The sequence below is a fragment of the Pholcus phalangioides genome, unplaced genomic scaffold (assembly GCF_987345545.1).
Source record: "Pholcus phalangioides strain wild (caught in Gottingen) unplaced genomic scaffold, Ppha-v1.0 ptg000032l_1, whole genome shotgun sequence".
NCBI classification, from domain to species: Eukaryota; Metazoa; Arthropoda; class Arachnida; order Araneae; family Pholcidae; genus Pholcus; species Pholcus phalangioides.
The window spans coordinates 8,534,725-8,560,047 of NW_028301622.1; the positions used below are offsets into that span (position 1 = coordinate 8,534,725).

At 40.6% G+C, this 25,323-nt stretch overlaps 1 protein-coding gene across 1 annotated transcript in view; it reads left to right on the top strand.

The window, feature by feature from the left end:
• Positions 1 to 25,323, top strand: part of LOC149066921 (uncharacterized) — a 102,746-nt gene that overhangs the window by 47,632 nt on the left and 29,791 nt on the right. Inside the window, exon 2 of the mRNA XM_089253266.1 lies at positions 16,882 to 17,109. Within this exon, the coding sequence (XP_089109392.1) occupies positions 16,882 to 17,109 (228 nt within the window). The remainder of the gene's footprint in view (positions 1 to 16,881; positions 17,110 to 25,323) is intronic.

A 25,323-nucleotide genomic window follows, 5' to 3' on the forward strand; every position in this document is an offset into this window, starting at 1 on the left:
AAAATGAATACGCCACCGTATATATATCGAACAATAACATTGGTTGATTATGTCGATCGAAGGGATTCACATAGGTGCCAAGTCACAGGCTTGAAAAATCTGTAGTTTATCACGTGATGACATATTTCGCATCTAACATGTCACACAAATGAAACGGAAAGCCCGGGATTTTTTTGTTTGTTTTTTGGTTGCAACGGGTGACCATATATGAATCCCATTTTCGCGGGGCTCATTTTTCGCCGCCCCCGATTTCTTAGCAATAATCGGCAACTTTTGCTTGCTCGTGGCATCATATTTGGTGACAATTACCGAATTTTCATACTTGAAATACTGATTTGCTATATTTTTCCTGAGAAAACGTGCGCAGCCTGGAATTGCAAGGACTTAAGGAATATTTTCTTCCGGGGATTTTCTATTCAAACGAAGCACAATTTGTGGACTTTCAGGGATTTTTCTTTGAAGATACCGAAAATCGGGAGAATCTGATTTCCGAGACTTTAATAAGGCTGAAAAATTGGAAGGCTTGCGGGTAAATCGGAAGCATTGGTGCCTATTCCCTCGTCAGTATATTTTTTTAGTAAAATATATCGTTGGTTTGGAGAGACACACGCCCCCAAGCCAACCAAATGCTGCCTCTGAAATCGGGGAAGATTTTGAGTTCTGATGAGGAAAGTTTTTGAGTGCTGATGAGGAAAGTTTTTGAGTTTTGATCAGTGAAAACAGAAAGCTTCCATTGCAGCAAAAAGGTTTAAAACCCCTCTTGGTTAGATGATATGAGGATTTTGTGTGTGCTGGAGCATTTCCACTGTGAGTACTACCGCATATGCTTGAAGCAGGGGTTCTTGACCATTTGTGTTCCATGGACCCTTTCTGCCAAAAAGATGAAAGCCACGGACCCCTTAATCTCTCCCATATTCAGTATATAATAATGTCGAAACTATAAATCGGTTTTTTTCATTCAAGCCCAAGGAACCCCTGGAATCTCTCCTAAGACCCTCAGCTTAGATGAAGCATTGGTCAAGACTCTTGAGCACGTGAAATTTCTTGAATTTTTCTGACGTACAGGCATGTGATTTTAATCAAAGGAGCAGATTGAAAGAAACATTGGGGTGGAGGGCGGGAGTACCTGGAATGACTAGACGTCCCGTATATACGGGATAAATGATCAATGCCTAGCCAATTAAAGGGGCTTCAATTTGATGGAGGGGATTGTGTGAATTGTATATTAATGAATTGAGGAGAGGGGCTCTACAAACTCGTGAATTTTTTTTTTGTGTTTCAGGTGACTTAAGCTCTTAGATTCTGGCGCGTACCACAGCGTCGGAGTTTGCTCATTTGCTATGAAATTTTTGAATGCCAAAATTAAAACTCAATAAATCAAATAACATTGATATCGATGCAAACACGGAAGTTCACTATTCGAATTATCCAAGGGTCCCGAAGGGGTCCCTCGCGGGTGAAAAGTCCCAACAACCAATCTCTATTATTTTCAGTAATCGACAGGCTTTTCCGCCCCATTTTCCTCAAACTCATACCATGATTAGGGAAGGGACGTTAATGATTTGTGAATTTTAAGTAGAGGAGTAATAATAATACTACTACACAGGATCTATTATAAGATACTCAAATAATAATGATAATAAATTAATACCACCGCCATTAAAGTCCTGACCCTAATGATTCGGACACGTGTTTTTTCTCGAGTGAACGCATGTTAACATCAAGTTTCAAGACTTCACCAGAACACTATAACTGGTAGGGAGTGTTTTTAAAGATGTCTGGCAGATGGCAGAGATGGCAACTATCTGCATTTCAATCTTAATAATGAACTTGAAATCGACCAGAAAGAGATAAAGAAAGAGGGACTACGGGGTTCACACGATGACTAGACGGAGGCGATAGCCATCGATTAGTGACGCCTTCTACAACAGACCAACATGATAAAAATAGAATAATAATATTTGAGAAAAAAATAAAGGGCTTCTCTAGACATGTCTAGACGGGAGAAGGCCTACCTAACCTTTTTTTTTTTTGAAGAAGGGCGAGCCTGACCGAGGAGGAGCTGGCCATTCTCTTAAGACAATAGGAAGGCAAGAAGAGACGTTTCTCTTAGTTACGCCATCTTCTCTTGTCTCCCAAACGTCCTCCAGACTCGTGTGTCGAAAACAAAAATTGGAATCAATAACTCGCAGGACGGGGAATAATAATATGAAAAGAAAAGAGGAACGCGGAACGCAATTGCGTCAAACGTTATAAAAAAAATAATAATGTTTCATCTTATATATATATAGCACGTTCGTTAGTTCGTCTTATATACAATAGCACTTATATACTGTATTATTTTATGTCTGAGGAAACGCGCTGGGTATTGACAGCACACATGTACGGCTTCGCAGTATAATTTTTTCGCTTGTGTTACATTGAAAAAAAGAATGAGAAGCCAATGAAAAACCAGGCTCTCTTGCGGAGAAACCGCTTTCCACGAAGAAAAGAATAAAAATAATGTCAATTCGCGATAAGTCGAACTCCGATAACTCGAATATTTGTTCAAGTCCAAGATTTCATCCAGCTCCCTTCCCCCCCCCCCCCCCCCCAATGCCACTCCAGAACTTTCTTCGTATTTTAGTTTTAAATTTTTCCCCTTAACTCCAAGTTTCTTTCAAGTCGAAGTTTTCGGGAATGATAGAAATTTTAAAAATAGCATTTAGCAATAGAATTTCGCGTTTAGCATAGGATTTGGCATTTAGCATAGAACTTAGTTTAGCAACATAATTTAGTATCTATAGCAATATATTTCAGTATTTAGCAATATATCTAGCAATATATTTCAGTATTTAGCAATATATTTAGCAATATATTTCAGTATTTAGCAATATATTTCAGTATTTAGCAATATATTTAGCAATATATTTCAGTATTTAGCAATATATTTAGCAATATATTTCAGTATTTAGCAATATATTTTAGTATTTAGCAATATATTTCAGTATTTAGCAATATATTTCAGTATTTAGCAATATATTTCAGTATTTAGCAATAGAACTTGACATTTAATAATGGAGCTTAGCAATAGTACTTAGCATTCAGCAATAGTACTTAGCATTCAGCAATAGTACTTAGCATTCAGCAATAGTACTTAGCATTCAGCAATAGTACTTAGCATTCAGCAATAGTACTTAGCATTCAGCAATAGTACTTAGCATTCAGCAATAGTACTTTAGCAATAGCATTTTGCATTCAGAATAGTACTTAGCATTCAGCAATAGCACTTAGCATTTAGTAATAGCATTTAGCATTAGCACTTAGCATTTAGTAATAGCATTCAGCAATAGCACTTAGCATTTAGTAATAGCATTCAGCAATAGCACTTAGCATTTAGTAATAGCATTCAGCAATAGCACTTAGCATTTAGTAATAGCATTCAGCAATAGCACTTAGTAATAGCATTCAGCAATAGCATTCAGCAATAGCACTTAGCATTTAGTAATAGCATTCAGCAATAGCACTTAGTAATAGCATTCAGCAATAGCACTTAGTAATAGCATTCAGCAATAGCACTTAGTAATAGCATTCAGCAATAGCACTTAGTAATAGCATTCAGCAATAGCACTTAGTAATAGCATTCAGCAATAGCACTTAGTAATAGCATTCAGCAATAGCACTTAGTAATAGCATTCAGCAATAGCACTTAGTAATAGCATTCAGCAATAGCACTTAGTAATAGCATTCAGCAATAGCACTTAGTAATAGCATTCAGCAATAGCACTTAGTAATAGCATTCAGCAATAGCACTTAGCATTTAGCAATAGCATCCAGCAATAGCACTTAGCAATAGCATCCAGCAATAGCATCCAGCAATAGCACTTTGCATTTAGCAATAGCATTTTGCATTTAGCAATAGCACTTTGCATTTAGCAATAGCACTTAGCATTCTCAGCATTTAGCCCCAAAGCAGGATGCTTAGCACTGTTCTGTGATGAGCTCTCAGCTGACTGGAAATGTTCTGCGGTAAAAATCCCCATACATGTAATAGTTTTTTTTTTTTTTTTGCACTTTTTCTTAAAATTCTTCCAAATTGTTCTCCAGTAGCGCTAGATCTAGTCGCAGAACAATTAGATTTTGGCACATTCTGCTTTGGGGGCATTTAGCAATAGCACTTAGCATTCTCAGCCTTTAGCAATACCACTCAGCATTCTCAGCCTTTAGCAATAGCACTTAGCATTCTCAGCCTTTAGCAATAGCACTTAGCATTCTCAGCCTTTAGCAATAGCACTTAGCATTCTCAGCCTTTAGCATTCATAGCACACTTTCGCACGAAACAAGAACAAAAATAGGCAGTCAAAAATCACTGCACACTTTGACAGAATTAATCGTGCAAATACAGTTTATTTGTGGTTCGTTTTATTTATACGAGTATCATGTACGCGCCCGTTTCCAGAATACAATCGAATACCGTTATAGCGAAATTCTCGTTTTAACGAACACTTTTCTAATCCTTCAGATAAGTTTGCACAAGAACAATGCACCAAAAACATGGAATTCCTTTATAACGAAATTTCATTTTAACGAAGTGATTCCTCCGGTCTCTTGGAGTTCGCTATAACGGGATTCGACTACAATATATACGTCTACAAATATATACATATATATATACTACAAATATATATATTTTTAAATATTTCTCATTCAATAATTAAATATACGATTAAAATTAAAGTAACTTACCTTTTTCGAATTTCTTCATCTTCAGTAGGTTGACATGTTTCACTGGTACGACATTCGTATAAATAGCGCCGTCATTTTAATGAATCTCTTCTTTTTCCCCCACTCAAAAATCGGAATTTCCGATAAGTCGAACTAACGGTAAATCGAAGTTTTCTGCCGTCCGCTGCACATTCGACTTACCGAGATTTGACTGTAGTTGATTCTGAAATTGAAGTAAATTATGGAAAATGATCGGCGGACGGTACTAATAATAAAAATGCAGTTAGACCTCATTAAGTCGTCACTCACGTTATCGAGGAAATCATGACGGCTTAAGCGGAGTGATGACTTGGGGGGGGGGGGGATGTCTCACGACCCTCAAAGTCTTTTGAAGACATTTCAAAAAATGTCTCATTCAATTGCAAATAAAGTACTAAAAGTTTCGTGCCAATCAGTTGTTAATTTGTTTTTTCATAATGAAAGAAAGAAATAATGAATCACCATGTAAACGTATATAAGGAAATGGTACACTTTCAACGCGATATCCTCAAATTGCACTTTTTTGAGCTCATCCATGGAAAAAAAAAAGTAACTACTGCCCCAAAATGTCTGAAATTTTGCAGAAATGTTTCCTCGGCATGTGTTAATATACTTTGATATCTGACCATTCGTTAGAATTTTATGGATTTTTGAAAGTTTGAAAAAATATACAAATTTCAAAAATCTAAATATTCACATTAAAAAAAAAATAGACTTCCCATTAGTCAATTGCTAAATCCGAGGTTCATTTAACTAACACTTGCCGAATAAACTTTTCTGCAAAATTTCAGAATTTTTGGTTGTGTTTTTTTTTTTAAATCTTACGGATTAGATGAGCTCAAAAACTGCAATCTGAGAAAATAGCGTTTCAGTGCTATAGTGGTGGGTTGGTGAGATACGGTGTTAGAGATGGGAACAGTTCAGGTTACATGGGTTCAAACCCACCCACCGCCAAATAATTGCCGCTGTGGTGGTCGAGTGGTTATAGTGACGGACTCGTGATGCGAGGATCCGGGTTCGAACCCCACAGTGGTGGTCGGCTGAAGTTGGTTTTCTGTGGTTCCCAACTTCAAGGCGCAAATGCGAGCCGATCTCCCCGTTAAATAGTCTTACCATAGACAGCAACAGTCCTACAACAATAAATCATTCAATCATAACACTTCACTCATAGTTAGAAAAACTGGTGGCAGATGGCAGCACTACAGATGACAAGCATTACAGAGAAACAAAAAACTTCACGTCAGGTTTCACTAACACGTACACGCACATTCCCGCATGTACCGATTCGTTGAGGGTCGTCTGACAACGCTGTTATCAAACTGTTTTTTTACAGAGAGCCATAGAAATAATCTGTTCCTCTCTCTTAAGCGTTTCCATTGTGACGAGTTAATCGAGATTTGCGACGAGTAAAAGAGGGTTTAATAACATTGAACGTTTCTCGCCACAGAGAGCAACAGGCCTACAAACAGTACAAATATTCAGTCACTACACATCACTCACTTTACTTCTGAGATATAGATGGCAGCACTGAAAAATCATACACAACACTACATACGCACTCAGACTGTTAGGTACACACATAATTCCGGCACAACTCACTAGGTAGTAAATTGCCTATGGCAATAGACCTGAGTTGTGCTCGGTTTGGGAAAAAAAACCCACATTGAACGTTGTTCGAGCCCCACCGTCGCCACAGTGATGGTCGGCTGAAGTTGGTTTTCTGTGGTTCCCAACTTCGAGGCACAAATGCGAGCCGATCTCCCCGTTAAAAAGTCTCGCCACAGAGAGCAACAGGACTACAAACTGTACAAATATTCAGTCACTACACTTCACTCACTTCACTTCTGAGATATAGATGGCAGCACTGAAAAATCATACACAACACTAGATACGCACTCAGACTGTTAGGTACACACACTTACAATTCCGGCACAACTCACTAGGTAGTAAATTGCCTATGGCGATAGACCTGAGTTGTGCTCGGCTCGAAGAAAAAAAACATTGAACGTTTTAAGCATCCTTTTCGGATATTTGACGCACATATTGATATCAGTGTTTCTCAAACCTTTTTCGAAACAACCCTCCCTTTGACAAGAATTTTATCGGTGATTCTAATATTTGACAAGAATTACACGATGGTCCTTATTTTAGACAATAATTGTACCGATGATCCTAATTTTTGACTAGAATTTTATAGGTGATCCTCGTTTTTTACAAGAACTTTACCGGTGACTCCCCCTTGATAAGCGTTTTATCCGGTCACTCCTTTACTTTGCAAAAATTTTATCGATAGCCCCATTCTGTGATAATAATTTTATCGGTATGACCACCCTTTCTTTGACAAGAATTTTATTAATGATTATCTCTTTTTAACACGTACTGTGTCCGTGATTCCCTCCTTTTTAACGAGAATTTTATCGGTGACCCATTTTTTTAACAAGAAATTTTTCAATGACCCATTTTTTGACAAGAAATTTATCGATGACCCATTTTTTGACAAGAAATTTATCGATGACGTCCTTTTTCAATAAGAATTGTCTTAGCGATCCACCTTCTGTCATAAGAACTTCATTGACCCACCCTGTTTTTAATAAGAATTTTATCCGTGTCCCACTTTCTTTTACAAGATCTTTATCGGAGATTCCCCTCTTTATTTACGAAAAATTTATTTTATTATTTACCCTTCCTCTTTTAAACAAGAATTTTTTTCAGTGAAGAATTTAATCGATGACCACCCTTTCTTTTACCAAAATTTCATCAGTTGCCCCTCTTTCTTTGACAGAAACTTTGTCAGTGATTTCTCCCCCCTTTATCCAGAATTTTATCATTGACCTCACCTCCTTTTAACAACAATTTTGTTGGTGACCCTTTCCAGACAAAAATTTTATCGGTAATTTCCCTCTTCTTTCACAAGAATTTTATCGATGATTCCCATCCCCCTTCTTTTCTTTGTTGAGAACTTTGTCGGCAACCTCCAGCTTGGACAGGAATTTTTTTGAGACACTATCCCACTTTTTCACAGGAATTTTATCGGCAGCCTTCCCTTTGAAAACAACTGTATTGGCAACTTACCCTTTGACAATAACCCGAATTTCTACTCTATCTCCCGGACTCCCGAAAAATTCCTTTTTCTCCCCAATTTCGCCTGTGATTGTAAAAAGTCCCTACATTTAGGGGGGGGGGGAATTATTCCCCAAGAATTTACCCGAAATAAAAAAACTGCTGCTTCATAAGCGTTGTGTAAATTGTCGCCATTTCGTCAAATCACAAAAAGAAATATTTCATTTTTGGGGAGAAAACGCAAAATTAGCCAATCAGCAAGCGTCAATCAGGCCTTTCGAAATCCAAAATTGGCACGATCGCGTGTATTATCTGCTTTAACCATATGCAGTGCCGTCTTAACGCATGGGCCCACCCGGGCACGGCCCGGGGGCTCAAGAGAAGAGGGGGCCTCACAAAAATGAGATCCGGTTGAAATTTTCCAGGATTTACCAAGTAGGGCCTCCGAAAAACCACTTGGCCCGGGGGCCCATGCTACTCCTAAGACGGCCCTGTCGATATGTCCCGTTTCGGACCTGACAGAGATTTTTTGTTTTGCGAGATTTGATTTTTGAGAGGTAATTTAACCCAAGGACTTTAACCTACTGGTTGGCCTTGATTGGCGATGGCTTGCACCAGAGCCGTTTGAAAGTTACTCTTAATACAGCTTTTGCTCGCACGGTGTCACGGTTTTTGCAACGGGAAAATATCCCTAAAATTTTCCTTTTACTAATGAAAAATCCCTAAAATGTTTTTAAAGATCCCTTTTACATTTATTTTTGTAGGGAATTGTGATCCGCGCGAAAACCTCCCGAATTCTCATTCTCCAAAGTTGCAGCTATAAAATAGAAATATGTAAAACATTTTATTGGCATAGAACAGCAATTACAATCAGCTATATGTGTATGAAATGTGAATTAAACCAATGGGTCAAATTAGTATTTTAATGATATTTCTCTACTACAGCGTAGTTTTTGAGACTTTTTGATTAAAAGGTGTGACGCGGCTATAGACACTCTCTCTTATCATATTATCTTAAGTCATATATTTTATCCAAAAGTTTGGTAAAAGAATCAAAAGCACATGTAGGGCTTTTGCAATATATTTATTTTTCCCCCCATCTCGAATGGCAACGGCACCAGATTAAAAACGAGAAGCCACAGTAATGCCAGACTTATAATATAACTTTCTGACACAGCAATTACTGAGCTGTCTGGAAAAAAGAGGAAACTCTTTTATGAAATGAATCGCTATATTTGGTGTACAGAGCGGCATTGCATGGCATCCAGACTGGAATAAATGATATTAGACGGAAAAGAGGTCTCTCTCTCTCTCTCTAAATAACAATTCTGACACCGTTATAAGCGAGTTTGCGGAGGAGGATATAGGAGAAAGAGAGACACATCTCGCATAGAGAGGAAAACAATTTCACAAGAAACGGCTTCCAGGGACGACAGTGGTATTTGCGCAATGGCTCTTCTCTCTCCCTCAGCTTGACGCTGAGGAGCGGAAAAAATAAAATATACACAGGAAAATATTATTATTATTATGGGGAGACATTTGCCGTATTAGGAAAGGATGTGTGTGCGTGTGTAGAGACGTGCCAGAGTGACGCTGTTTGTCTGAAATAAGGATTTTGCAATGTGTGGTGATGTCGGCGGTCGGAGTTGATTATGAATCCAGACAGACGCGATGATAACCACCGGGGTGTGTGGCGGTGGTGGACTTCCCTCCACCACTTCAAAAACTGTCTGGAAAGTGACATGACACTTTTGTTTTCGTGTTTTTTTTTTTTTGCCCCCACGTGGAAAGTGTGCGTCTGGTCGACGACGAGTCGTTTAAAAGTATATTTACACACGCCTTCGGCCCCAATTTAAGCGTTAAAATTTTTTTTTTATATAAGGAAATGGAAGTGGAAAGGTTTCTTTACTGCACGGGGCCTGTCCAGCCAATATTTGGGTCCGTTTGATTGGGTCGGTTGAACTTTCACAAAAATCTGGAGCTGAAAAATAGGACCCTGCACAAAAATTTGGATCTGAAAACGAACCTTCACGAAATTCCGGATCTGGGAAACGGACCCTTCACGAAATTTTGGATCTGGGAGAGAGAAATAGACCCTTAACAAAATTCCGGATCTGGAAAACAGACCCGTCACAAAATTCCGGATCTGGAAAACGGACCCTTCACAAAATTGTGCATCTGGGAAATAGACCCTTAACAAAATTCCGGATCTGGAAAACAGACCCGTCACAATATTCTGGATCTGAAAAATATGATCCTTCACAAAAATCTAGATCTGAAAAGGAACCTTAACAAAGTTCGATATCTGAAAACGAAGCCTTGAAAAAAAATTCTGGATCTGGAAAACGGGCCCTCCAAGAAGTTCTGGATCTGGAAAACGGACCCTTCACAAAATAAAAATTAATGAAATTATATAAATTTGTTATTTTTTTTCATTTTTTCCTGAATAAAAAAAAAATTTATATATGGAAGTGGAATTAAAGGTTTCTTTTTACTGCACGGGGTCTGTCCAGCCAATATTTGGGTCCCTTTGATTGGGTCGGTTGACCTCTCACAAAAATCTGGAGCTGTGAAAAATATAGGATCCTTCACAAAATTCCTAATCTGGAAAACGGACCCTTCACGAAATTCTGGATCTGGGAAATAGACCCTTAACAAAATTCCGGATCTGGAAAACAGGCCCGTCACAATATTCTTGATCTGAAAAATAGGACGATTCACAAAAATCTAGATCTGAAAAGGAACCTTAACGAAGTTCCAGATCTGAAAACGGAGTTTTCAAAAAAATTCGGGATCTGGAAAACGGACCCTTTTAGAAAATTTTTGATTAATTTCTTTTGTGATATAAATTAGTTAATTGTTAGAGTAGATAGATAAATACTAGATTATATTTCGTTTCATACAAAAAGTTCTTGTTTTTCACAAAATTAATGACCCTTTTCGCCAAAATAAGGGAAATTTTGAAAAACCAGACCTTACAAAAAAAAGTCGGGATAGACCCCGTTCCTGCTTTACTGGTATGACGGGTTACTTAAGATCTGTGGTCACTTCAGACGTTTTTTGTTCCCGGTTATAAAAGCTTACTTTAATAGAGACTAGTTACGTGCGCGCCTGTGTGTGTGTGTTGTGTGCGCTCCTAAGACCGGGATTACATTATAAAAGTTTGATAATAGCTCTTTTATAAAACTTCAGAAACCCAACCAATAAGCATATTGGTTACATTCGAGCAAATGCAACAGATTATCTTATTGGTTGGATTTTTCAAGTTTTATAAAAGAACTTTTATAGTGTAATGCCGGCCTAAGACGCGGATGGGAATGGAGATGAAGATGCATATATAGAAGAGAAATGAATTCCTTGACAAAATGTGTTCAATTTTCTAGAGAATATGGGTCAGAGAGTTTGTGTGTGCGCGCATGTGAATGCTCGCAAAAAGTGACATAAAGCTGAAGGGACTAGGTCAGTGAGGGAACTAGAGAACAAGGGACCCTATGGTTGTCTGAAATAAGGATTTTGCGTTGTGTGGTGGTGTCGGCGGTCGGAGTTGATTATGAATCCAGACAGGCCCGAGATGATAACCACCAGCGCGTATGTGTGTGGTGGTGGACCCCTTCCACCACACCACTTCAAAAACTGTCTGAAAAGTGACACGACACGTTTGCAAAGGATGACGTGACTCTCCGCTATCCATACGAAGGTTTTCAACAGCTGGCTGATGCGAAGATATATTTAGGAAAGAGAGAAAATTCAAGTGTGCCCTTGCGGGGAATCGAACCCTAAATATATCTTCGCATCAGCCAGCAGTTAAAAACCTTCGTGTGGAGAGTGATATCATCCTCGGATAAGTCGCCATCTGGTGGCAGTGTCAGCAATTGTGAGCTTTGGACTGAGTTAGGTCCGACCGTCCATGTACGGTCCCGTTCAGTGCACACGAACTCCAAACAAAGAAAGATTGAGATATTCGTTGCCTTTGTAGTCTAGAGGGGAAAGTTGGGGAAGAGTGAGGAAACTTGTCAGTGAATGACTAAAAGAGGGAGTGGGGGCGGGGACCAGCGCAGTCAGTGACCTAGAGAGTGTGGGACTAGGTCAGAGTGTCCAAATGACTGACTTTGAGGCAGAGGTGTATTTTCGGGGAGGGGGGCAAGTGGGCTATAGCAAAGCCTCCTAGAGAGACTCCTAGTAGTATCTAGGAGGCTTTGGCTATAGCCCAGGTTGGCAAATTTGAGGAGTGAGTGGTCAGGGAAATTACACTGCAATGGGAAAAGAGCGATAGGTCCTCAATAATAACCACCAGCGTGTGTGGTGGTGGTGGACCTTCCTTCTCTACTTGAATAACTGTCTGGAAAGTAGATGTGACACTTTTGTTTTGGTGCTTTTTCCCTCGTAGAAATACTCAATGATTCAACAGTCTTATTCATCTTCGCATTGTTGTGGCAAAGGCTGTTGACCGAAGAAATGCTATGAAGAATCATTTTGGCTGAAAAATTGTTACGAAGTGACTTTTTTGGCTGAAAAATTGTTACGAAGTGGCTTTTTTGGCTGGAAAATTGTTACGAAGTGGCTTTTTTGGCTAAAATATTGTTACGAAGAGGCTGTTTGGCTGAAGCATTAATGTGCAAAAAACGTTTGGCCAGAGCATTGTTGAAAAAAAGGGTCCACCAGAGCATTGTTGAAAAAAGGGTCCACCAGAGCATTGTTGAAAAAAGGGTCCACCAGAGCACTGTTGAAAAAAGGGTCCACCAGAACATTGTTGTGAAAAAGACTTGACCAAAGCAATTTTTTGTGAATAAAACTTCTTCCAGGTTATTGTTGTGGGAAAAGACTTCACCTTAGCATTGTTGTGGAAAAAGATTTCACCTTAGCATTGTTGTGGAAAAAGATTTCACCTTAGCATTGTTGTGAAAAGGACTGTTCACCGAAGCATTGTTCTGAAAATAAAAGATAGTTTACCGGAGCATTGTTGCGAAAAAGACTGTTCACGGAAGCATTGTTGTGGAAAGGACTGTAGATCAGAGATTGTTGTGGAAAGGACTGTAGATCAGAGATTATTGTGGAAAGGACTGTAGATCAGAGATTGTTGTAAAAGAGACTGTTCATCGGATCATTGTTATGAATAAGACTTTTGACTAGAGCATCGTTGTGACAAAAAACAACGCGGGAATGACTGTGATAAAGTCTGCTGATCACTTATTGTGAATAGTAGGGATGTCAAAACAATGCAATTAAAATACTGTTGAACAAAGCACTGTTGCCAAAAAAATCACGAAAAAAAATAACCATGTTATACATCCGCAATCAGCATGGACCACCTCCGGGATAATCAATAGATGCGTTTCCGCTTCCCATTCAGGATCTATACGAAATGCATCCATACCGAATGTATTGTTTAAAAATATGCTTTCAACACACACATATCGAAGTCTCTACGGAACAAACAAAAGAATAAACGTGTTTCATTGTGGTTGCCACGCAGCAACCGGCGTCATCACAATGGCTGCCTTTACTAGTGGGAACAGTGAGGAGAAGAGGGGTTGCCATTTTTTCTCTCCTTCCAGTAATTGCCGTCGTGTATTGTGTGTGCAAGTGTGTTTTTAATGACAGTGACAGAGAGAGTTTGTATGCAGCCAACCTACACGCTGTGGTGACATTTTTCCGCCCGACGATGTCTTCGCCCGCACTTACCGTGAAATTACATTGTGTCGTGAACGTCCGCTGCATGCAAAGCAGACCCGATTCGGAATAGCACGTCTATACGCGTCTGACAGGACTCGAAGAAATAGAATATATGCGTGAGAGAGAAAGCTCTCTTTATGGTTCTAGCCGTGTACGGATGTCGATCGTCTCCTGAGAATATCGATCGGAAATCCATCAATGTCGTGTACGTTTGGCGCGTTTAAACTCGGATAGCGTGTGAAGAATTAGTTAACCGGTAGGCGTGACGTGTTTGGGTTTGGTGTGAAAACCGTGGGGTTATCGTCATGCTGAACGGGTTAAGGTTCGATTCCAACCATGTACCGCGTTAACGAATTTGGATTTCCAGCCATTGGTCTGTCCCACAAAAATTTGGGTCCGTTTTCTGGACCCTTCACAAAATTCGAGATCTGAGAAACGGATCCTTCACAAAATTTCAGATCTGAGAAACGGATCCTTCACAAAATTTCAGATCTGAGAAACGGATCCTTCACAAAATTCTGGATCTGAAGAACGGGCCTTTCACGAAATACTTATTCTGAGAGAAATTGACCCTTCACAAAATACTTATTCTGAGAGAAATTGACCCTTCACAAAATTCTTTATCTGGAAAACGGACCCTTCACAAAATTCTGGATCTGAGAAACAGACTCTTCACAAATTCTGGATCTGGAAAACGGACCCTTCACAAAATTCTGGATCTGAGAAACAGACTCTTCACAAATTCTGGATCTGAGAAACGGACCCTTCACAAATTCTGGATCTGAGAAACGGACCCTTCACAAATTCTGGATCTTGAAAAGGTCCCTTCACAAAATTCTGGATCTGAAGAACGGACCCTTCACAAAATTCTGGATCTGAAAAACGGACCCTTCACAAAATTCTGGATCTGAAGAACGGACCCTTTACGAAATTCTTATTCTGAGAGAGAAATTGGCCCTTCACAAAATTCTTTATATGGAAAACGGACCCTTCATAAAATTCTTTATATGGAAAACGGACCCTTCATAAAATTCTTTATATGGAAAACGGACCCTTCATAAAATTCTTTATATGGAAAACGGACCCTTCATAAAATTCTGGATCTGAAAACGAACCCTTCACAAAATTCTGGATCTGAAAACGAACCATTCACAAAATTCTGGATCTGAGAAACGGATCCTTCACAAATTCTGGATCTGAGAAACGGATCCTTCACAAATTCTGTATCTGAAAACGGACCCTTCACAAATTCTGGATCTGAAAACGGACCCTCTTCGCAAAATTCTGGATATGGAAAACTGACCCTTCACAAAATTCTTAATCTGAAAAACGAACCCCCCTTCACAAAATTCTTTATATGGAAAACGGACCCTTCACAAAATTCTGGATCTGAAAACGAACCCTTCACAAACTTCTGGATCTGAAAACGAACCCTTCACAAAATTCTGGATCTGAGAAACACTCTTCACATATTCTGGATCTGAGAAACGGACCCTTCACAAATTCTGGATCAGAGAAACGGACCCTTCACAAAAATCTGGATCTGAAAACGGACCCTCTTCACAAAATTCTTAATCTGAAAAACGAACCCCCTTCACAAAATAGAAATTAACGAAATTATAAATTTAGCATTTCATTTCGTTTGTGATAAGTAGATTATTTCGCTTTCTGAAAAACATTTATTTTCCACAGAATTAATGACCCTATTCAGAAAAATAAGGAACATTTTCACAAAAACAGGACCCTACAAAAAAGTCTGGACAGACCCCTGATTTCATACAGTACATCGCCCAGGCTACCGTCATAGGGACTTGGCCGCCATATTTCGGAGTTCCGACCGGCCCAGGAGCCGGCCAAGGGGACTTTGTGTTGCGGGTTCCCACTTCTTCCAACAAGTGAAACGAAGCGACTTTATTGCTGGGCGAGACCGCAACTGAAGAGAAAACTAGACGAGGTGCATGTGCGGTTTAGTAGTAGTAGAAAAGACGTTACGTGGTCCCACGTCACGTCAGAGACGTTGAGAATTCTGATCCGTGAAAATTACGTGACGCGGGAATTCCAACACGTCACAGAATTTCCACTGATTCCGAACTTGCCTCCGTGGGGTCACAGCCAGCATCTCCTAGAGATAGAAGGCCTCCGCACGGGTTGCCATAAACGTCATTCAGCCTACCTAGCAAGTTTGCCACATTTTGAAACACAGCATCCTATTTCGTTTCTTTTTATTTTGGCGTAGGATCTTCCTGATTGGCTCACAAATGCCGCATAGTGATTGAATGTGGGGCATAGAAATCACCAATTCTGAGCCCAATCATTTTTTTCCCGCAGTGATGATACTGGCAAGAGCAGGGAATTTTTTCCCCCCTGAATATTCTGAGGGAAAATGGAATACTTACGTCACAAGCAGCGTGCGGAGGACTTCTATCTTTAGGAGTTGCTGCTATAGCCCGCCAATTCTCCTGCCCATTCTCCTGTAAATACGTCACTGTGACAACGCCGTGAACAAAAGATCCTTCACTTTAAACTGTAAATAAGCAACTGAAATGTAAAAAAAAGAGCACGTTTCGTGTGCTGCTGACGGCTGCTAAAAAAGTGGCTAAGCAGTGACGTCACGCAGTAGCTCCGAGACCACGCCCACTGAACCAAGGCGGAAAGTGTGACTTCAAAGGGGTGAAACAGCCCTTATTATATAGCCCTGGTGTCAGGGAGGGGTGATCAAATCTCCCCCCTCCCCCACCAAGCAAATGCGATAATTCATGAAATTTTCGGTACTTCTATACGGTAATATTGTAATAACAAATTGAACAACAAAGGGGCCGTTCAAGTATTGCGTCATCATTGATGGGGGGGGGGGGGGGGTTCCGATTTGCTGACTTGTGATGACAAGGGGGGGGAGGGGGTGTTTGGATAATGCTTACGTCATCAACCACCCTTTATGAAAATAGGAGTTAGGATTCAGAGGGGCAGAGCTGATGACGAAATTTTGCTGACCCAGGGGGGAGGGGGTCAGCGTTTTGCTGACAAGGGGGGGGGTCAAAAATGGCTAAAAATTTGCTTACGTAATACTTGAACGGCCCCAAATTCAAGAAAACAAACTAAAAAACGGGTTAAACCGTGATTGAATGTGGTTGAAAAATAGCCCCGGGAGGAGGTTTCATAAAAAAACCCCGTAGAAACCGGAATGTCATGGTAAATACTGGACAAAGTGCGGGTATATTGTCTGTCACCTTAGGAGCGGGTATATGGCCATCTTATGCTTAGACTAATTTGCTAGAGATTTCTAAAATCGCCCCTGCCTGGTATACTATCACTACGTAATTATAATAGGGAAAATGTTTTTTTCTGTTGTTGTTTTTCCCCCTTCTTTCGAAAACTGAATATATAATTTTTCCCTTTCGATTTCAGGATGGACGCATTCCTCGCCAACATACTGCGTTTACTCGAAACATTCTCTGGTGAAGTCATCCTCCGTCAACAGCGAAACCGACGAAGACGGAGAAAGTGATTCGTTCGTCACCGGGAAACTGCTGGACGGCAATCAGACTGAACTGTGCCCAGCCAAATCAAAATTTTGTTACGCTCTTTGGCAGGAAGACTTTGTTAACAAAAATTTGACTGTGATTCTTGCTCAAGGTATATCCTTCCGCACCTTATATGTTCTTATTCCCGGAATTTTGACCCGGAGTACAGTCAAACTTGGTTATATATAACGTCCATAATTGCCGGTCCAGGCCGATTATCATTGAAAATAATGTGAATGAAACTTGCTTATACAGGGTGTCCTGTAAGTCCTAACGCGCCCTTTACCTCATCAACCGTTCGTCGTAGAGGTATGGTTTTAATTTTAAAAATAATGCTCAAAATGTGTTCAGGAATCACCCTGCAGCAGTTTCGAGAGTGAAAATGCAGTGCGTCATGAAATGAAGTATCTAAATGTTTATACGCCTCTCCCCCATCCTATAACTTCCAATTAGAAAGTTGCCGTAGGCCTCCTGAGGCCAAAGTAAATCCACATTTCCAAGTGTGATATTCACTGAGGTATTTTAATTCAAATATGGGAGAAAAAATTGGGAAAGAACAGCATAAATGAAGAAAGAAGCGTTGTCTGTTCTTTCTTAACTTTTCTGCGATTTCTGAATTCTCAGCGAATGTTGCACTTGAAAACGGGGAATTTGATTGTCCTCCGGAGAGACAGGGCAACGATTTTCTAATTGGAAGTTAGAGGACAGGGGGTCTGTGTATGTGTGTGAAAATTTCATTTTTTATTTTATGACACGTGGACATAATTCTCACGCAAAAATACGCCAACTTGACAATGAAACCCGAATCATGTATTTTGTTTCCGGACTTTTGCCGGGGATCACCTGCCACTTCTCGAACTGGGCGCCGATGTCCGAAATTCGGACATTGGCCTTGTCAATATTTAATGAAATTGGTCAATTCGCAAAGTGGCCGGCCCTGTCGCGAATTAGCTGATTTCGGGCTTTGGCAGTAGCAAATATGGAATTCAACGCTCCTTCCTGTGTTAGCTTGAGTCCCGTATACGGGATGACTGGTAGCTTGCATTACCCTCAATCAGAGCCGCCCTTATGGGGTGTGTGACAGGTACGTTCGCATCGGGCTCCCCACTCCGGTAATAATAATTTCTTTCATCAATTCTGAATTTCTATAAATATCTGCATTTTCATGTAGAAATAAAATAATTTCTGGAATTATTTCTTTCACAAAATATGAATTTTCATCTACTTTGGAAACCTTCATTTTTTATCTAAAAAGAAATGATTCTGTAATTTCTGATTTTCATCTAAAAAAATAATTCTGGAAATCTGCATTTTCATCTAGGAAAAAAGTAGTTCAGGAATTTTCTGCCATTTCCATCTAGAAAGAAATAATTCTGAAATTATTTCTTTTTCATAAATTCTGAATTTCCACCAATTCTGAATTTTCATCAATTCTGGAAGTTTTTTTCCTTCCATTTATTCTGAATTTTCATGGGTGCTGGGGGGAATTCTCCCCAGCGCGACCCAACCCGCAAGGGTAAAAGGCTTATGTCCCTGGAGGGACAGAGCCTGGGCCGTGACTGGTTTGTCGGGGGGAATTATCTCTATCAGCTATTTTCCTATCATTGTGATGACACTCACCTAACGTCTGTTAAGGGTGGCCCTGCTCGAAATTTTTTATTCGTATCAGAGCCTCTGCTAATGATGCAATACGATGGAAATAATTAGAATGATGCTATACAATGTTAATTAGACACAATAGGTTGCAATTAGAGCAGTGATATGCGAATGAAAGGCCTTTGTTAAAGATTACGCAGAAAGGTTCCAGTGTGTCAATATAGTGCCCGAGTGGCGCAGTGGTAAAGATGCTCGTCTTCCACTATGAAGGTCGATGGGTTCGAATCCGCGCATAGAACATTCGAAGCAAGTTCTTTACCTAGCGAACCTAGGGCGACCACCGATGGATGGAGCCTTCATTTCCCACCCAACTCCAGTGGTTGGAAATTACCGTATGGCGATATATCACCGGAGTTGGTGTGCGGTGTAGTAGTGTGTCAATATGATGTAAATCAGAGGGTTTCCAACGTTGAGTTTCTCGTGGAACCCTTGACGGCTATCAGTGGAAGCCTTAGTGATAGTGTGTGAATAGCTGTTCTATACGGAACTCCAACAAACTTTTGAATATTTATCCAAAAAAAAGTGTATCCCTACTGCCGTCTCGACAGCATCATAGCCCCAGCAGGCCCGTCATTTAGGCCCCACTCCCCTGGCTTTTGAAAATACACTAAAAATGGTATATATGTATATACAAATATATGTATACATACATTGAGTACATGTGCTTTGCCTGGAAAATGTTTGCCCCCCACTGGAAAAAGTTGAAATGACGGCCCCGAGAGCCCCAGGACAAAATGGAAGAGGGCGACACACCAGAGGTATAGGCATCACCTATTAATCAGGGGCGTACGCAGGGTCCACTTTTGAAGGAGGTAAAGAAGACTTGGGGGGAGAGGGATACAGAAATTGTCTTTCCAAAAAATTTTGAGTTACCACCCTTCAAAAAGCATTAAAATTAACAGAAAATGGTTCAAATACCACATAAAAGGTATTTTCTTTCGATATTTTAATTTTTTTTTATCGATTTTTTCATTTTTGGTCGGTTTGAGTGGGAGGGCACACATGGTCCTCCGATTCCCCTCCCCCACATGCTCTTAATATACATATTTATTTTTATAAATCATTGTGCCAGATCTAATGACCGTCAAACCGAAAGATACCCAGGCCACATCGCCATATGGCAATATCGGCTCATTGTCCACACGGACTGGATACCTCTGGCAATTTATTCATAAAAAAAGCATACATTACAAAATATACATTACAATCATAACAACTGTAAAATCATAATCTAAGTATAAAATCAATTGCGAGATCACGAATCTACGTATACAATCGGAAATCAAGCATATAATCCTATATATTCCATATTAAATCCTAATTCGAATATAAAGTCCTAAATCACATATTGAAATCAATAATAAAAATCAGATAAAATTCATAATCGATTTCATCCTCAATTTAAATCGTTCGATTTCCACTGCATTATACTGTTCTTGTGCCCCATCAGTCAGTCTTCTTTGTAGTTGATCAGTTTCTTTTTTCTTTGTGAGCGGCGAGGTGTTGCAGTTTGTACTCAGCCCGGGGCCTGAGATTATTCTCATCATTTTTGTTTTTCACACGAGCCAGCAGAGGCCCCCGCGAGCCAGCAGAAGTGCCGCAACGCGACGTGGCATGGACGGGATCCGGAACTTTCGCCCCCGACAGTTTGTTCCCGACATCTTGCCCCTGGAACGTTTCGTCCCCGTTACATTTGACCCCCGGAAATTTCAACTCTGGCGCGTTTGGCCCCGAAAAATTCACACCTGACATTTCACTTGCCCTGAACGTATGAGTGACCAAGTGAATGTGAAATGGACTGTAGGAGTGCGTTAGTGACCGTACAAATGGCTAATCGAGTTGCAGAATGACTCACCACGTGAATGACCGTATGAGTGACCACGTGACTGACCGAATGGCCGTATGAGTGACCAAATGAATGACCTCATGAGCGACCAAGTGAGTGATCGAGGGATTGACCGTGTGAGTGACCAAGAGTGAGTGACCGATTAAATCTTATGTAATTTTCCAAGTGAGTGACTGAGTCATTGAGCATATGAGTGACCAAAGGAGAGACTGAGTAATTACCGTAGGACTGACCGAGTGACTGACCGAATGGACGTATGAGTGACCAAGTGAATGACTGCATGAGCGACCAAGTGAATGACTGCATGAGTGACTAAGTGATTAACTATATGAGTGATCAAGTGAGTGATCGAGGGATTGACCGTGTCAGTGATAAAGGGAGTTACTGAGTGATGAAACGTTTCAGTGAATGAGTGCCCAAGAGTGAGTGACCGATTAAATCTTGTGTAAGTTTCCAAGTGAGTGACTGAGTGATTGAGCATATGAGTGACCAAAGGAGAGACTGAGTGATTGAGCATATGAGTGACCAAAGGAGAGACTGAGTAATTAACCGTATGAGTGACCGAATGGACGTATGAGTGACGAAGTGAATGACCGCATGAACGACCAAGCGATTAACTGTATGAGTGATCAAGTGAGTGATAGTGGGATTGACCGTGTCAGTGACAAAGGGAGGAATTGAGCGATGGAACGTTTGAGTGAATAAGTGACTGACCGCATGAGTGACCGAGTGGTTAACTGCATGAGTGACCAAGTGAGTGACTGTATATGTGACCAGGTGAGTGACGGTACGAGTGTTCAAGTGAGTGATCAAGGGACTGACCGTGTGAGTGACCAAGGGAGTTACTGAGTGATGGAACGCATAAGTGAATGTGTGACCTAGTGAGTGCCTGCATGAGTGACCGAAAGATTGATAAAGTGAATGACTGCATGAGTGACCGAAAGATTGATAAAGTGAATGACTGCATGAGTGACCGAAAGATTGATAAAGTGAATGACTGCATGAGTGACCGAAAGATTGATAAAGTGAATGACTGCATGAGTGACCGAAAGGTTGATAAAGTGAATGACTGCATGAGTGACCGAAAGGTTGATAAAGTGAATGACCGTATGATTGACCCAGTGAGCGATTGACAGAGTGAGCGATTGAGTGATTGACAGAGTGAGCGATTGAGTGATTGACAGAGTGAGCGATTGAGTGATTGACAGAGTGAGCGATTGAGTGATTGACAGAGTGAGCGATTGGGAAAGTGCGAACGAAACGAGAACCTTTGGGGACATTCGAAAAAGAGAGGGAGAAGTGCGAAAGTTTGTACCGAAGAGACAGGACGGTTTCGTGGAGGTGTTGGATAATAAATTAAATAAAGTGTTGTTTTCTTCTTTTTGGGAGTCTAGAATCCAGTTATTTCGTCCTGGAATCGTAGTGGAGGTACAGCCGAGGACCTACGACCGATAAGAAGTCGGGGGGAAAGTTTACTTCTGGGGATTTAGGTGGCCAGCGGAAGTGTCTAAAGTCAGAAGAGTGTTCCTGGAGCCACTTTGTAGCAATTCTGGACGTGTGGGGTGTCGCATTGTCCTGCTGAAATTGTCCAAGTCCGTCGGAATGCACAATGGACATGAATGGGTGCAGGTGATCAGACAGGATGCTTACGTACCTGTCACCTGTCAGAGTCGTATCTAGACGTATCAGGGGTTTCATATCACGCCAACTGCACACGCCCCATACCATCACAGAACCTCCACCAGCTTGAACAGTCCCCTGTTGACATGAAGGGTCCATGGATTCATAAGGTTGTCTCCATACCCGTACACGTCCATCAGCTCGAAGCAATTGGAACGTGTTTCCAGTCCTCAACAGTCCAATGTCGGTGTTGTCGGGCCCAGGCGAGGCGTAAAGCTTTGTGTCGTGCAGTCATCATGGGTACACGAGTGGGCCTTCGGCTCCGAAAGCCCATATCGATGATGTTTCGTTGAATGGTTCGCACGCTGACACTTGTTGATGGCCCAGCATTGAAATCTGCAGCAATTTGTGGAAGGGTTGCACGTCTGTCACGTTTAATGATTCTCGTCAATCGTCGTTGGTCCCGTTCTTGCATGATCTTTTCCGGCCGCAGCGATATCGTAGATTTAATTTTTTTACCGGATTCCCGATATTCACGGTACACTCGTGAAATGGTCGTACGTGAAAATCCAAATTTCATCGCTACCTCGGAGATGCTATGTCCCATCTCTCGTGCGCCGACTATAACACCACGTTCAAACTCACTTAAATCTCGATAACCTGCCATTGTAGCAGCAGCAACCGATCTAACAACTATGCCAGACACTTGTTGTGTTATATAGGCGTTGCCGACCGCAGCGCCGTACTCTGATTGGTTCCATATCTCTTTATTTGCATACGCATGCCTGTACCAGTTTTTTTTGGCTCTTCAGTTTATATTTTACTCTTTCTGTAGTCATGGACAAAAGTGACTAAGAGAGGCACCATTTTCTCATGGGTCTTAAAGGTTAACAAGGGCTTATGGTTATGAGTTCATGGTTAATAAGTTTACAAAATATGAATGTTTGTAGTCTGAGAATGACTAAGAATAAGTGTGTGTGTACTTCCGTTTTGCGCAGAAAAAAAATTCCCTACGTTGTATGAGGTAGCATGGATGTTTTTTCATTGCGCAAAACAGATATCGAAATTCTGTGCGCAGAGAAAAACAACCGGTCTGTGCAGGTGAAATTAAGGACAATGTGCCCACTATCTGGAAAATAAAAAGGATCCTTGGTACCGAAAAAAAAAAAATATTCAGCGCAGCAGGATTTGTTAAGCCGGTAGGGGTTCCAATGCGTAACGATATTATGTACGTACTCAATATGCGAGAGATAGCGTTCAAGTAGGGTTACCAGAAATCCCAAAACTTGGACATGAGGACGCATGTGCGTGCATCTTTGGCTATGTTCCTTACACAAATGTTTACAAGAGATGAACAACAATTACTTTATAACCAAAACAGAACTACACCTGCGTTCCTTTCGGACAGAGTGTACGGTATTTATTAATTTATCAAGCATCGAGTGCTATTTCTCTCATTTTCTTAGCTTCTGAATTGAAGGAGGAAGACTTTGCCTGATTGTTTAGTGAACTACTTTAGGGATGTTTTAATGCATAGGCCCGCCAAGCACGGCTCGGTGGTCCTTTTCTGGTCCATAGGGGGCACTCCACGATGATGGGATCAAGTGCTGTGATAAATAACAGGTTCTGTTTGTTTTCCCCGTGGAAATTCGAGCAGTTGACGAGGACCACATAATTTTAGTGCCCTCCGATTACGGATTCACCCGAACCCAACCTCCGGAGGTGGATTTATAGTTTTTTGACCTGTGGGCTATACAAATTTTGCCGCCATTCACCTATTCTAGTCTAGTTTTTCGAACTACTCATTCCTCCAAATTAGTCGCTCCGGAATATAGACTGCTTAGACCCCCCTCCCTCCCACACCGTAAATATGTCTGTGTGTCGCTATTTTTCGGTCGTTCACATGCTTTCATTCACACCCTGCAGGTCACTGTTTTCGTCTCTTGCTCACCAGGTCGTTCTGTTTTTGGTCACTCACTTGCTTGCACATTCTCTACGTAGTCCTCCATGGGAATCTGGATTTTTTTTTTTTTTGAATGACACTATATCGTTAAAATTCGAAACAGCTTTGCGAATGTCCGTAACAAGAAAGTTTCCTTCTTTGAAAGTTCTCTGGGATTTTTAAGGGTTCCGTGGTGTTTGATCATGCGGAACACCAATTGGAAACCCGTGATGTAAATGCCTTGAACATTGGGATGAAGTTTATTCGAATTCTATTCTGTTTTCTGTTCCGATATTTTTGTATACGAGAGAAATGCGCTTAAATATTGCTTAAAACAGAATGTGCACAGGCACCCCTGCTGCCACCTATTGAATAAAACCGGAACTATCGGTTTTTATTTTTTAAATAAAATAGGCTGTTGGTTTTGAACCGGTGTACGACGTAAAAATGAACAATATATAGTATGACACAATATATTCTTTATTTTTATGCTGCATACCGTCATTTTTTTGTGCACCACAAAAAAATTGGTCACTATATTTTTCAGTTTGCCGCGAAATCAATCCCTGCAGCAAACATAAAACAATAAAAACAGCAGCTGATATTATGACATGTAAGATACATTGGTGTGCAGCTTAAAAATAAATTCGGGCTCGCCCGTGAGCCAATCTCCCTGTTTAAAAGTCTCTCCACAGAGAGCAACAGACCTACAAGGATACAATTATTATGTACTTCACTCATGGTTATAGAAATTGATGGCAGATGGCAGTGCCACACATAACAAGCGTTACACGGAAACAAATTTCACAAAGGATCACAACACACACGCACGCACATTCCTATACGTACCAGTTCGTTTAAAGTTCTGCAGAGGAATGTCGACGAAGCGCATATATGGTAAAGCAGTGGTATAGAAATAAAGAACATATAGTTGCATATCTAAGCTGACCATATTTGCTCAAGCAAAATACGTGAAATTGGACCTCAAAATACGGGAAAATAAAGGACATCGTTAATTATCGCCAAAAATGATGCCAACAGTTGCCAACTCATGCTAAAATCACAGAAAAGTCGCCAACCGAGGGAAATGCTGAAATATGAGTGAAATAAAAGAAAACATGAGAAATATGTGTGAAATGAATATTCTTATTTGTAGTCGTAATTATTGTAATACAATCTCTGAGGTGGGAAGATGACTTTTATTCTTCAAATCAACGATTAAAATTAAGTTGGCTTCGTTGAAAATACGTGAAGAACTGGGA